The sequence below is a fragment of the Ambystoma mexicanum genome, chromosome 3p (assembly GCF_040938575.1).
Source record: "Ambystoma mexicanum isolate Mex_15411 chromosome 3p, UKY_AmexF1_1, whole genome shotgun sequence".
In the NCBI taxonomy this organism is placed as follows: Eukaryota; Metazoa; Chordata; class Amphibia; order Caudata; family Ambystomatidae; genus Ambystoma; species Ambystoma mexicanum.
Window position 1 is genome coordinate 58,185,420 of NC_090925.1, and position 14,614 is coordinate 58,200,033.

The 14,614-nt window shown below is 42.2% G+C and overlaps 1 protein-coding gene and 1 long non-coding RNA gene across 3 annotated transcripts; both read right to left on the reverse strand.

Moving 5' to 3' along the window:
• Positions 1–1,030: 1,030 nt before the first annotated feature.
• LOC138579484 (uncharacterized) lies at positions 1,031–3,235 on the reverse strand. Of its 2 annotated transcripts, XR_011304018.1 has the most exons (4): positions 2,997–3,235; positions 2,351–2,491; positions 2,086–2,179; positions 1,031–1,819 (listed from the first exon to the last, which is right to left on the reverse strand). It is a non-coding gene; the product is annotated as an uncharacterized lncRNA (long non-coding RNA). The 2 variants fall into 2 exon arrangements; XR_011304017.1 differs by lacking the exon at positions 2,997–3,235 and having other exon boundaries at positions 1,280–1,819; positions 2,351–2,983.
• Positions 3,236–8,987: 5,752 nt separating this feature from the next.
• Positions 8,988–9,803, reverse strand: LOC138579738 (olfactory receptor 5V1-like). The gene has a single exon (XM_069649975.1). The coding sequence runs from the start codon at positions 9,801–9,803 to the stop codon at positions 8,988–8,990; it is 816 nt and encodes a 271-aa protein (XP_069506076.1).
• Positions 9,804–14,614: the final 4,811 nt, after the last annotated feature.

Below are 14,614 nucleotides of genomic sequence, written 5' to 3' on the forward strand. Positions count from 1 at the left end.
AGCCTGCAGGCATCAGGGCAAACCAACATAGACACAAATGAGACGGACACAAAGCAGACAAGACACCAAGAGCTCCAGCAGGATTAAGAGCAGGAAATTCATTTATTCAAAGAGGAATGTATTCAGTTTACCACGAAAGTTGAGATGGTTTTCCTCAAGTCTCAGATTAGAAGGAAGGGAGTTCCATATTTTAGCTGCCACAACTGGAAAGGATTTTCCCAGGCCATTGGTCTGATTGGAACATAACGATCTTACTAACCCGATCTCAGAGGAGCGCTCAGATCTAATCGGGACATAGAGAAGAATCATGGATTTTAGGTAAGCAGGGGAGGTGCATAAAAACAGTTGTGTACCGATATCACTGCTTTGCAGGATATATGTGTGTGATGGGAAGCCAGTGGAGTTCCATATATCATTTGGAACAAATGTTACAATGTAACAAGAATAGATTAATCGCTCGAAGTCTGACATTGTTCAGCTCAGGATACACTATGTCAGAAAGGAAACACAAGACCACGTTGTATCACCATGTCACTGTACATTAGATGATATATGCTGATACAATGTGTCCCTTTGTTTACTTTCAGACACTATGTAGCACCACCCAAAACGTTTTACTTTGCAACATTTGCTGCTTTGTCAGAGAGTAATTCTAAAGTGGATACCCACTAAAGTCACCAAAGGAGTCCATCTGAAGACTCACAGTTGCAGTTATCTAAGGTGCCACTGATTATTTCTTCAACTTTTATTTTAATACAAAGTATTATTTTGTATTTTAATTATTTTTAGTTAATTGCAAACTTTTTTGCAAAATAAACAATTTATTCCATCATCAATTCATGATAATCCTAAAACCAATTTGATTAAGTTAAAATCAAACAAGTGAGGTCTGTATATTTTGTAATGAATTGTAGGGTCATAAAATCAGCGTCCTTTGGTTAAGGTCCAGCTACTGTCAACCATAAGGACCCACTGATGTCTTTACCGAGTACAGCTTCTAAAAAATGCACTACAGCCAATACCGGGGGGGGGGGGTCAGTTCCCAGACAACAGCAAGATACACATGTCTTATGTCTTCTATTGAAGCAAAACAAAAGATGGGTAAACCTCTACTTCGCTGACAAAGAGGAAGTAACAAATGTAGTGAACAGAGAGTGTGTCAGCGGAAACAAAATTCAAGTTAAAGTGGTGACCGGCAATGGGTTGGGGAGAGAGGGGGCCCCCGAAATTCGGAATCACAGATCAGACCATATAAACCAAACAATAATTGAAAAACATGAATATTTTATTTAAATTCCATTTGTTAAAACATACATATTAAATTTTAAATTTTGTTACGAGCTCATCTCTAAATAGCAGCATATTGTTGTAGAATAAAGTGCATAGTGAAACAAAGTGCCAATATAAAACCAGACTGAAAATTCAGTCAGTATTAACTTCATGTTGCCAAGCTGTCTGAACCTCAAGTCGGCTGAAGGGGGTCACCCGGCTGGTGGTCAGAGGCTATGGCCGCATTTAACAATATAGAGAAAACCCCAAAAATATGTGGACAAGGCAATGGTAGTTCCTAATTAGAAAAAGGGGTGCCATACGTCGACTACTGTACTGTCATGACCTACTATATACACTAGGTCTGACATATACACAGGAAGTAGTTTCGATGGTGCGGAGCATCTAGGCTGTTTCACGGTTGATGCCCATCTTCTTCAGGACGGCGCACTCCCGTTGGAATATTTGCCACTTGAAGGTTTTAATGTAGCAATAAGGCAATAATACACACAGGAATACAGAATTATGCAAAATGAATCCATAATTTTACCTAAAAGAACCAAATAAAAAAGAGGGAAAAACAAATAAAAGAACAGTAAATACATAAACAAAACAACACCGAGGATACATTGTGTATCGACCTGCAAAACTAAATCAAATCAAGAAAACAGAGGGCATAATGATTAAAACATACTGATCTGTGATTGACGAACAGGATTACCCCCTCCCCGCCCCCATAGAACACTGTCCGGAAAAACACCTCCTTACTAAATAATGAGAGATAACATGGTTAAATAATTAAATTATCAAATTTACCAATATCTCAATTTTGAAACTGGCCACTTGTTCCCGAATGTACATCCTGGGAAATGTGTATGGACCTGTAGGGCAAGTTCTCAGTCAAGTAGAACTGCAGAAAAACAAAAAGGAGAGACAGGAACATATTATAATACAGGAGGGATCATCAGTAGCTGATATCCACTCCAAAAAACCAACAACCAAGGGTGCACGCCATACGGCAGTCCTTCCTAATGTGACAATAGAAAAAAGGGTAAACGCAAAGCCAAACATTAGAGCTCACCTAAATTGGGAACGGATCACAAGCATAGGAGTTCAATCGCACAATTATGTCACAGTCGACCAGTCACAATAAGGCATCTGAAAAGATCTGTCCTACTGGAGTCTAGTGTTGTTCACCGCGTTATGGTTCGTGCGCAGATAGCTGTGGTAACATAAATAATTAGATAAATAAATAAAGAGGCTGTGTGAGCAGTCAATATAGAGGGTTACGAGACAAATAGTCCTCCAACATGGAATACATCGCTCGCCCCATGATGTTAAACAGATTGCTTCAATGCTAAGGAAACTAATAAAAGCAGTGCTAAAATTAATAATAAAGACAGTGTAGCCGCTACAGTAGCAGATGCTAAAGAGTTGCGACCAATATAATGCATATTTGGCAGCTAGAGTGAACATGCAGGAAATTAGCATCATTCTCAGCATATAGCCGAGATCGGTGTGTACCCTGCTGATTAATGGCAGACATAGCTGCCAGCAGAACGTCAGTGCTACTAGCTGCTGCAGCCGCACTGGAAGCCTAATATATTAATTGGGCGCCTAAATTAGCACTCCAAAAAGGCCCCCCAATTGAGTCCTGGTTCGCAGCAAATGACTGCTCAAAGGCGATTTCTAAATGTTCAAATAGCTGGCCCAGCATCCCAACTCACCGTCAGTCTGTGCGCGAACCATCCCGCCTTCATTGAATCCTCAATAGCTCTCCCACAGAACATGGATGGAACAGCTTTAAATAGCCAAATGAAGGGAGGGGAGGGGGAGGAGGGGTCACAAGGCACACCAGTGCCAGGCTCAAACAGTTTCCAGCTGGCTTTAATGAGCAAGCCGTGTCTGGTGTTGCAGAGTCTTAAATCACAGCCCAAGTTGCAAAATGAACAAAATGGGCCGAGGCAACTGCGCTGCTCGCTCGAAGCTCACAAACTAGGTTGCAAAAGTTAAATAAAATAAATGAATGCAATGGAATAAAATGTGAACCCAATAGGCAATGCGACAGTAATCTCAAATAATGAAAACGCCAAATAATAAAAGAAGGCATTAGAATTCTAAAAATAAAAAGAAAAAACTGAAAAGCACCCACAGGCTGAAAGAGAAAGCTATGAAATGTGTACGAAAACGTAACACAATACATTTATAATGCAAACAAAATTAAAAGCTTAATGCTTTAGGCTGAAACGACAAATCTTCTAAATAAATAAACGCAGGTAATCTGAACTACCAAAACAGTTCTTCTAGGTTTGTACAAATGTATGGGTGGTGGCAGTCCACTTTTCCTGTGAATTCAAGAAGGGACTATGAAATGTATATGAAAACATAGCACAGTAGGTTTATAATGCAACCAAAATTAGAAGCTCAGTGCTATAGGCAGGAACAGCAATTCTTCTGAACGAAAGTCAAATAATCTAGGCTGCCAAAGTGAGTCTTCTAAGTTTGTACAGATATGTGGGTGATGGCAGCCCACTCTTCCTGTGAATTCAGGCCCACTATATGACTTTGGGTGTTATAAATCCACCAGTTTTCTCGAGTGGATAGTCTATTAGCAGAGGTATTAGAGTCAAAACCTCTTATTTGTTCTAGCGCCCACCAACGTAGATCATTGCAATCATGGTGGTGTTCTAAAAAATGCACTACAGCCAATACCGGGGGGGGGGGTCAGTTCCCAGACAACAGCAAGATACACATGTCTTATGTCTTCTATTGAACATCTCTGGTTCCAGAACCACCCCTTACAGAAATAACCTCTTGGGTAGGGAATAAGTTTAACCTTACCCTCATAAATTGTGTTCTGAAGTGGCTATTCACACATTTTTCCAGGTAATTTGGAATCGAGCCGTAGGCCCTAACTTTCTGCTTCATGTGGCGATATAACTTGTACTTGTTTGATTAATCTGTAGTCGTTATCCAGTGCACTCCCCACAAACTTGTCTTGACCTTACTTGGGTTTGTACGAAGTTCTTCCTTGGGTACCGAAAGCCTGTCAAGCAATAGTTTACATTTAAGTTCCCATTTCATAAACGTTTGATCATGCCCCTCGTTCAATTCCTCTTTCAGCAGAGCAAGAAGTGGAGGTGGAGTCCCCTGGCGAAGTTCCCCATAGAAGGCCAATGGTTTCCATTCTACAATGACTTTCAAGGATATCAGCACCCGTTCACGCCGACCAATTGCATTGGTATGGACTTTGGTAATACCAAAACTTTTTTATAGAATACTCCCTCATACCAGGGCCATAGTCAATGACGAAACAATAGCATTGCCTCCATTCCATAAGAAAAGGCACTTGTAACTTTCATCTTATAGAAGTCCAGCAATGGAACCAAGGAGAAGCGACAATATTTTTTTTGAAGCCTTGCTCGATTTGCCAGTGTTGTCGCTCTGTTTTCAATGGCTGCTTCAGTCTTTACTTTGATCTTGCTCATGTTACTCAAGACTCCCAGATATTTAAACGAGTTGGGTAGTTCGATCTGTGTGCAGCCCAAGTAGCATCTGGGCTGAGGGCATTGCTTTTGGTTAGGGCCAAAACCCATGATTTTTGTTTTGATGTGTTTTCAGCTAATTTGTTTTCCTCCACATATTCCTTGAACTTCTTAAGCTAACGTTGAAGGCCTATCATAGTTTGCTCCATTAGGACAAGGTCGTCAGCGTATAGTAGGTGGCCTATTGGAGTTCCACCAATCTTCAGGGGGAAGTATCTTGCTTGTACTAAGGTCTCTGATATATTCAACATGTACACGTTAAAGAGATCTGGGGCTAGGGACAGCCTTGTTTGAGCCTCTTTGAAGCATGTATTTCATCTGAGATTAAGCCCACACCGTTCAGCCTTACCCGCAAGCGTGTCCCGGTATGTAGCTCCTTTAGCTGTTCTAATAGGTCCTTTGCACAGCCCCCACCTTTACAGCTTTTCCCACAGCCTAGATCGGCTTACACTGTCAAATGCCTGGGCCAAGGCGACCAATGCCACAAATGTTTTAGATTTTCCATCCAATGCTCTACTCTTCAACAGGCTAAGTAATGCAATGTTTGGGCCAGTTCCCAGCCCTTCAGCAAAACCAGACTGCACAGGTTGCACATGGCCCTCTATGTCGGCCCAAGTGTTCAACCGTTTCGTTATACATGATCGAAATTTTTTCCCCATGACATCCAGGAGGGCAATATAGTGGTAGTTTTTCAGGTCATACCTGTTGCCCTTCTTAAATATCTGAACGATGATAGCCCGTCTCCAAGATGCGGGTAAGCTTCGCGCTGAGTCAATCTTTTAAAACATCATGGAGATATTGCCTGCCCACATTTCCAGTTCCTATTTCAGGATGGCATTAGTCAACCCATCTGGGCCGGGGGCACACAAAATGCTGGCTTTCTTAAAAAAGCCAAGATGACCTCCACAATATTTTCCACCAGCCATTTGCCTCCCCATCCTCTGTTTTGTTTGTCACCCTCCATTTCACCATCCAAGGAATACAGTGATTTGAAGTGGGTCACCAAAGTTAATTCAGGGACCCCATTTAGTCAGTATGCCGTTTGAAACTTGTCCATACTTTTAATCAGGGCCCAGACCTCCCCCGGGCTCATCTAATAGATGGCGCGCAGCATGTCTTCTGTGTCCTGCTTGAGCATTGCAGCCTTTAATCCTCTCAGCCAATATTTGAAATCTTTCTTGAGTGCCTTGCTGGCTAGGGTCAAAGCTTCAGCATCCAAAACTTGTTAGACCACATAAGCCTTTCCTCAAGATCCTTCTTTTAGCTACCAAAGCACTGTTGTATGTGTGACAATGTTTCTCAGTGCCACACTTTAGGCCTGTCTTGAAAACCATAAAAGACTGCAAAATTGGGGTGTAGTCCAACGAGCTGTCTAGCTTGTTTGGCTCTTTTAGGTTTATGTTTTTGGGAGTATCGGTCTGCCAAACTCTTTATGTTTTTTCGGGCCATCTTTAATCTACAACCTCCATTGATGGCTTCTACGTCCGTGTTCATACCAACTTTCTCCTTCTTATTCGGGCATCTCAGTCTCACTCTTAGCAAGTTGTGGTCACTCGCCGTAGTCCTTACAACCCCAAATTATTTTAGGTTCTGGACTAAGTCCCTAAAGAGAAAGATGTAGTCAAGTATTGATGCTTGAGTGCTTCTTGACCAAGTAGAGTTGCAAGGGATGTCATTCTCAAAGCAACCAATCAAAATATGGAGGTCCATTTGATCCAATGTTGCTGTCCAGGCCAGTCCTCTCTTTTCGGGTGATATCTAGTTTGTACTTACAGTTCGGTTTATGGATCCAGCTTTTGCGAAGCAGGTGATGTTTAAATCCCCACAGATTATTAAAGAGGATGGGGTTTTGTTCACAAAGATGTCATCAATAAGGTCACAGTCCTTTCTTATGAAGTCTGCCTCGCCCATCTCCACCAGATTCCAGTAGAGGTTTATTACTGTTAATTCACTGTTTTCCTTACAGGTTCTATCCCCACTACCCGGGTGCCAGTGTAAGGAGAGACTCTGCATGAACAGGTTGAGTTTTTCTGCTTTCATCAATTCCAAACCCATCCCGTTCCGTAGTGTGAACAAGAGGCCTGACGATGGTCTGCCCTTAGCAGCCTGTTTAGCTTGTGTGATATGAATTGAATATCCATTGAGGCTGGTTTTATCTCTCATCCAGGTTTCTTGTAAGCAGATGAGATCAAAGTCGCCCATCTCAGTTCTCCACTTTTAAGCAAATGGGAGAATCCCCTGGTGTTCCGTGATGTCAGGTTTAGTAACCTGGGTTTGCTCCCTTCCTGATGCTACTTCATGTACGATTTTGTTAGTGCCCCCAGCAACCAGGACCACAAAACCTTTGTTAGGGTACAGGGAATTGCTTTCCACTTTCCTTTCTGAGTCTGTGGCTTTATAGGTTGTAATCGCCATCTTCAGTGACGCCTTTTCGGGCTATGAGGGCTCCCTCTCCGATCTGATCGGGCCAGTGGGCTTCCTTAATTGCGTGGCGTCTTCACCCTTGTCCTTTTCCGAGGGTTCCACTATTCAATCTTTGCTACTTCTGGAGTATTTGGTTTCAGCGCAGTAGTGCTCACTTGATATGGGGTTTAGTTTAATCGTCTCAGTCTCTGGTTCCATCACAGATGTTAAATCAAAACCCAGTATTCGCAAGCTCGCCACTTTTTTGCTATTAGCGAGCGGATATGGAGGAATGCAGCATCCATGCACCTCTCATCTAGGAATTCAATCACCTACAAGTCCTCTGTGGATATCTGTCTGAGGTTTGGACACAGTGGAACAGGGCTAGGACATTTTGTCTATTTAGAATGAAAGACTTGTCTCTATCTAGCATCCTTTCCAGGCGCAAACTGTGTTATTGAACTCAATTATTTTCAGTTTCTTGGCCTACGAACTTCAAGTTTATTTGCTAAATTGCCTGACTTGGAGTCTCATTTAGCCTTTGACTGTGTTAAGTTTGTGGTGTTTATCAAGGGCTGTTCTTTTTCGCTCCAAACTAAGGAACAGGTCATTAGTGAGACCCTCTCTGGGTGTCGAAATGTTCTGTCTCGAGTGTGTCTCTGCCCAATGAGATTGACACTTGGGTAGACACATTGCAAGGTTCCACCCAGGAGTCCCATGACCCCTGAAGAGTAGGATCTTCAGGGGCTTATTTCTGACTTTGTCTGTGTATAACTTATGCCACCATATGTTTTTCGGCAAGACTTAAGAAAGGAATACTCAATTGCATATTTGCTGGTTGAGTTCCGTTCTTTTCTCCATTAGTGGTAGAGGGGTATGCGGTCACTACCTCGATTTCCAAAGAGTGCACCGGCCAATCTCTCACAGAGGGGGATGCCATCAGGTCTGTTCTGATTCACCCCTAATGCGTCACCCTGGGGGAAGGTAAATGTGACCTCTTTGTTTTTGTTATCCACGTTTACTTCTATTCCATCTTCTCCTCCTGGACAGTCTCTATTTGTAGGGATTTAGCTGTTTTTCTCTTAACCTTTGTTGTAGCATGCTGAAGTTTTTGGATCTTCAGTCTCAAGACCTAGTTGCAAAGCTTTTTCTTCCTCTGTTTCTCAAATATCGGGAAGAGACTAGAGGTGTCCCTACTCAAGGCTTCCCCTTCTTTTTAAGTCTCAATAATTTCAATGATGTCACTGAGTGAAGAGACATGTACATCGAGCAATCTGAGAGGGAGGCATTCTGAAGAGACGTTAACCAGAGGTTTGTTGGCCATCACATTGTTTTTGTTACTCGATGAGTGACTCACTTCAACTGCTGGGTCCTTGTTTGTTAGGGGTCCCTGCCGATACTGCACTTCAGAGACCACATACCGATAGTCGTTATAATGGGTTGTAGGTCAAAGGATCGACAGTTAAAGGGTCAAAGGATCAACAACAAAGGGTCGACAAGTCAAAGGATCGATTTTTTTTTTTCACATTTTTTTTTTTAGGGGGATCCGCCAAACCCCCCTTTTTTTGCTAAAAAACACTTTTTTTCCCTAAACGAAAACCTAAAAAAATATATATAATTAAAAAACAAAAAAATTGATCCTTTGACCTGTCGACCCTTTGGTGTCGATCCTTTGACCAGACACTGTTATAATGATGTATTATAGCACATCTTTATACAGTAGGAGATAAAGTTTGTAGTGATGAAAAAAGGTTTTGGCCAGGAAAGATATTAATAGGAACATAATTTATGTAGTGCACCCTGAAGCTCCTTGTTCCGCAAACTATAAATAGTTGGGTTTAGCAGGGGCATTAGAGTGACATACAGCACAGTAAGCAGTTTGTTGATTTCTTCAGAGAATCCTGATTTTGGCCGCATATACAAAAAAAGTGCGGTCCCATAGAAGAGGATCACAACTATCAGGTGGGAGGAGCAAGTAGAGAAGGCCTTGCGTCGCCCTTCCGTAGATCGGATTTTCAGTATAGTGCAAATAATGAACACATAAGACGTTAGAGTTATTGAGAAAGGAACAAACCCAAAGACGACTCCTTGAACAAATATTGCAATCTCAATGAGGTATGTCGATGTGCAGGAGAGTTTAACTAACAGGGCCAAATCACAGAAGAAATGATCAATGTGGTTTGATCGACAGAAAGAGGACAGGAAGACAAATACTGGCTCAGGCAATGCGTCCACAAACCCAGCTGCCCAGCAAACGGCTACAAGCGCCAAGCAGGTTTTCTTGTTCATAATCACCACATAGCGCAAAGGATAGCAAATAGCAGCAAAGCGGTCATAGGACATAGCGGTCAACAGATAGAACTCTGCACTCAACAGGGAGAGAAAGAAATACACTTGAAGAGCGCATCCAGTTACTGATATAGTGTGTCTCTGAGTGTGAAGGATGGCAAGCATCTTCGGGGCCGTGACCAAAGTACAAGACATATCGATGACAGATAGATTGAGTAGAAAGAAATACATGGGTTTATGCAGTCGCTGGTCAGTGCACACCAAGATGGCGATGAGGAGATTTGCCAGCAAAGACATGAGGCATAAAATCAAGAACACAGAAAAAAGCAAACCCTGGAATTTTGGAAGGTTGGCAAAGGTCAGTATCAGGAAATATGCGGCAGAGGTTTGGTTCCCTGTTTCACGTCCTTCTTCATTTCCCATCACCTGGAAAGGAAAGAACATTTAACATGAAGATGAAATCCATGGCTGCCTCTGAAATAAGCTCCATTATATCATGGAAAGATTTCTATAGGTTTTCAAATGCTTGTAGGGCATACATTAAAAAATGTGAGAAGCTGAAACATTTAACTCAGTATCAATCTCTGGTTCTTACACTGGATATCTGGGGACTTTTGACATAGAATTTGAATAGGAAAGGTTCAGCAAATCGATTTGCCACCATGCATGGATGTGATAATCCCTAACCAAACATGGTGAACGAGTTTGAGGAAACATCCAAACTCCCACATTTCGGGAAATTCATGATTCTTCGAAATGGTGGGAAAAAAATAGCAGCTATTCAGACAAAAATATGCAAGGCACCAACACAATAAGGGCCTTGCGAATGAGAGCGGGCTGCCTTCTGCCGACGTGCCATAAGAAAATACCCATATAACCTGCCATAGTATGGCAGGCACTCACAGGCCAGTGAAAAATGTTAAACTGGAATGAAGAAACAGATTATTTTGCTCATGATAGAAATAGAAAACATACTTTAGAGGCGTGGGAAGAAGGTTTCTGTAGGTCTATAGGTTTGTCCACATTTCCAGTGACCCATTAATATTCACGTGTTACCAACTGTTTGAAGGGTTTAACCATGTAGTTTCATGGCTCACTGCTTGAGTAGTCTGAGGGGCAATATCCTTTACAAAAAGTTCTAACAGGGTTTCCTCCCCGTTGGAGGATGCACTATTTTGGTTCCAGGTTAGAGTTCAAAAGATGTAACAAAATCACATTGATATCAACACAGGTATGTGGCACGCAAAAGACTGTACATATATTGGCATTCGATGTTCCTGTCACCCGCATATGCCTTCAGATCACCTTAAAATAATACTGTTGCTAGAATCCTTGAAATAATCAATCATGGAGAGTATCCAAAGGTGAATAAAGACACCTGTGAAGCCAAACTAGAGAGCAGTTCAGCCTGCGCCCACTGACGAATGTTGGAGGACAGAATGGCTGGGCCAAGCAGTCAGCGGAGAGGCCAGGGACCATGCAGGCTGAGCGGCCAGGGATCATGCAGGCTGAGTGGCCAGGGATCATGCAGGCTGAGCGGCCACGGATCATGCAGGCTGAGCAGCCACGGATCATGCAGGCTGAGCAGCCACGGATCATGCAGGCTGAGTGGCCAGGGATCATGCAGGCTGAGCGGCCACGGATCATGCAGGCTGAGTGGCCAGGGATCATGCAGGCTGAGCGGCCAGGGATCATGCAGGCTGAGCGGCCAGGGATCATGCAGGCTGAGCGGCCAGGGATCATGCAAACTGAGCGGCCAGGGGCAGGCAAGCAGCAGCATGTCATGAGCAGGAGTGCAGGTAGCCAAGCAGTCAGCAGGGAGGCCAGGGACCATGCAAGCTGAGCGGCCAGGGGCAGGCAAGCAGCAGCATGTCATGAGCGGGAGTGCAGGTAGCCAAGCAGAGGCAAGAATGGAACCTGAAACGATGCTCCTTTTCTAGCCTCTTTATATAAGAAATGCTCAGGGCGAACCCACTAAAGCCACAAGGACGCAAAAAACGTTGATAAAGAATTTGATGAAGATAATACATGACATATTTCATACAAAAGAGTAATTACCACAAGCTAGTGAGTCCAAACACATTTCCAAAATATAACATACAATGTGATTCATAACAATAGTGACATATAATATACGTAGAAAATATCAGATTACCTTTTAGTAGAACCCGTTATGTTTGCGACGGGGGGGGGTGTGTGTAAGTTTTGACAACAAAAACCTGAATGCCTGGCAAGGATAAAAGGGACTGTGCAGTATAAAATGTCGACACAACTGTGTTTTGGCCTAGAGCCTATTCTGTTGGCAGTAAGTTAGATGGCCTTCATCAGGACGAGGAATTACAGTCTGGACAGTGTGGCAGTATTATAAAAGACAAATAAACTGTTCTCAATATCGGTCTGTGTGCAGGATATTGATGTCTGTGCTCAAAATGTAGTGAAAACAGAATCCCCCTCAGGGTGTAGGAAGAATGTAGGCTCTGCATTTCAACATCCAGGCTGCGCATTTCATCATTCACATTTAAACTAAGGTTTGCATTTTAACTGGGGCTAAGGGTGTGAGACTCATAGATGGGCAGAAGAGTATGAGATTCAGGCTGATTCTAAATAGATGCCAATGCACAGAACACATGCTAGAAAATGATCACTTTGCTCAATGATGCTATTCTAATGGGCTGAGATGCATTAAAAAAAAAAGAAACAAACCTAAAACGAATATCCTAATTTATCCTACCCATGTAATATGTAACAGATTCCCATAATACCATTTAGTGCAAATTGGTCCATTGTATAAACTGGATGCAGGTTGATGGAAATGCATGGTGCTTTGGAAATGGAAAAAATAAACTTTAAAAGTGCAGGGGGAAAGATGCCTTGTATTGTAAGATGTGGAATGTGAGATCCGTTCTCCGAAAGACATGGCATTGTATTGGAGCAGGAAGTGCCAGAGGGATGTAACAAGTTCTCTTCAGCAATGCAGTTTGTGTTTCGAGTAAAGGCACAAAAGAAACCACATGCTATTTTAGTGGGATGATTTTTTCAAGGAGAGGTGCTTTTTGAGTGACAGAGGGTGTTTGGAAAAAGGTTTGAGGCAGAGAGGGCTGGACATTCTCTCACTCGCTGGTGAAGGGAGCAACAAGACTGTCAGAGAGCTGATTCCAGGGCTCTTTCCCTCTAGCTGACATTGCAATCAGAAAGGCTGGCTTGTTTGCTCCAGGCAAAAAGGGGAGTGGACTTGATAAGAGTTCTCCTGTCCTGTTCTGTCCAGTAGACAAAAAAGGGGGAGTTTCACCGGCTGAGGCAGTGAAGGGCTATCCTGACCTGTGTGGTCCGAGAATCTACTGACCCCAACAGATCTAGGTAATTATGCAGTAATTCTAGCAGTGTGAATTGTATGAGAGAAATATTTTACCAATTGTTGTGGGATAGAAATATATTGTTTTCTTAAAGTAATTCACAATCTATATTTTACGTGGATTCCTAATTATGAAGCAGTTTTTTTGTCAAGATAAGAAACTCATAGCTGCCAAGAATTGAGAGAGAAACATTCAAGGTTACATCACACCGTGCGTTAGCCAGCCAGCCTACAAATGTGTAATTAAAGTTTATTATTAGAAAAGCAATTCAATGTGTCTGAGCTCTCTATTGAAATGCATTTCTAAGTATATGCCACTGTAAAGGAGTAAAGCATAATGCAACTGTTAGGTCATTTTCTGAACTTCAACATTTTATAAAGTCACAAAAGAAAAAACAAGTTAGATTCAGAGTTCTTATTATGTGTCTGAATTATTGTGTTAGCACATAGACAGGTAGTACGCTCATTTTACTGCAGGCAGTAATTCACATTACCACGTGTGGCAAATTGCTTGTGGGAGTAGAGATTTTCAGAAGTGCTGTGCATGTGTGTGAGTACAACCATTTTGTGATGTGAAATCATCAATGTATTTTGAGACACAGCCAAAAGGGTATAAAAGTGGTATTGTACATAAGATACCGCGAGCAGATAAGAGTGCATTGTTTACTGTCAGTGGTCCTGGTGAAATATTTATTAGGCAGTGTTCTGAAATTAGTCTCACCACTATAAAAATAAAATACCCCAATAAGTTTACTACAATATATTGTCAAGAGCTAAGAAAATACAACCATATCAAAAATGCTGCAAAATATCACAAGATACTAAATATAACCCAAAATATCTCCTACAAGGGGGTATGCTTACCGTGTCTCAATTTTTCTAGCACGTCGGTTTAATAATGAAAGTAACGCCAATGGCAATGGCAATGATGGGCCACCAGCGGTGGGTCCCGATCAGGGACAATCTACAATGAGAAAAAATGACCATCACTATAAGGCCCCCTCTATTGTGGCCATCCCTCTTGCGCAAGGTTACTCAAGGGACATGGTGGAGCACTTAGCCCACTGGTGAGTGATTTTGAGCATGAAAAAATCTTATGCAGGAACGGGTGGAGCAGGTTCCTCTCGTGATAGAAGTCGCTCAAAGGTTGGTATGCCTAAACGTCCTTTTCAAGCCTTCCGTGACACAGAGAAATCATAGACTAGCTTTTCAGAGATGCTGGTAGGAAGGCAGCCAGCCTATGGATGCCTGCTTTCCATCATTGTCCCAGAGTCAGCAGAATTTTCCAATGTCCTCCGGGTCTATAGGAAAGAGCTCAATCGCTAGGATTTCTATTAGTATTATTATTATTATTATTATTATTATTATTATTATATTTGGGTATTGAATTTTGGTACGCTGCAAGGAATAGGCATATGCGTGGTGGCACCGCACCACACAACCTTTGCTTGTGACCAATGTTGTAACGAGAGAATTCTTGTGATATATAATCACCGGACAATCCTTCATCAGCAAGGCCTCCAAAAGAAAACTGCAAATACTTAACACTCTCTTTGTCATCGGCAGAGCAATTAAATGGGAAGCTCTTTCATCAGAGCGCTATACAATACAATAACTATACACTATCAAATTCAAACAATATATACTTAAAAACAAGATAAAATCCTGAGCTAATGGCAATACCCCATGTAACTGTCAAAATAAGGACAAAGAACAGGATCAATCAATCTATAACCCGGCCACCAAGATTTGTTTT

Excerpts from the sequence above, each read along its gene's own strand:
- LOC138579738 (XM_069649975.1), bottom strand. The coding sequence starts at position 9,803 with ATGTCTTTGCTGGCAAATCTCCTCATCGCCATCTTGGTGTGCACTGAC.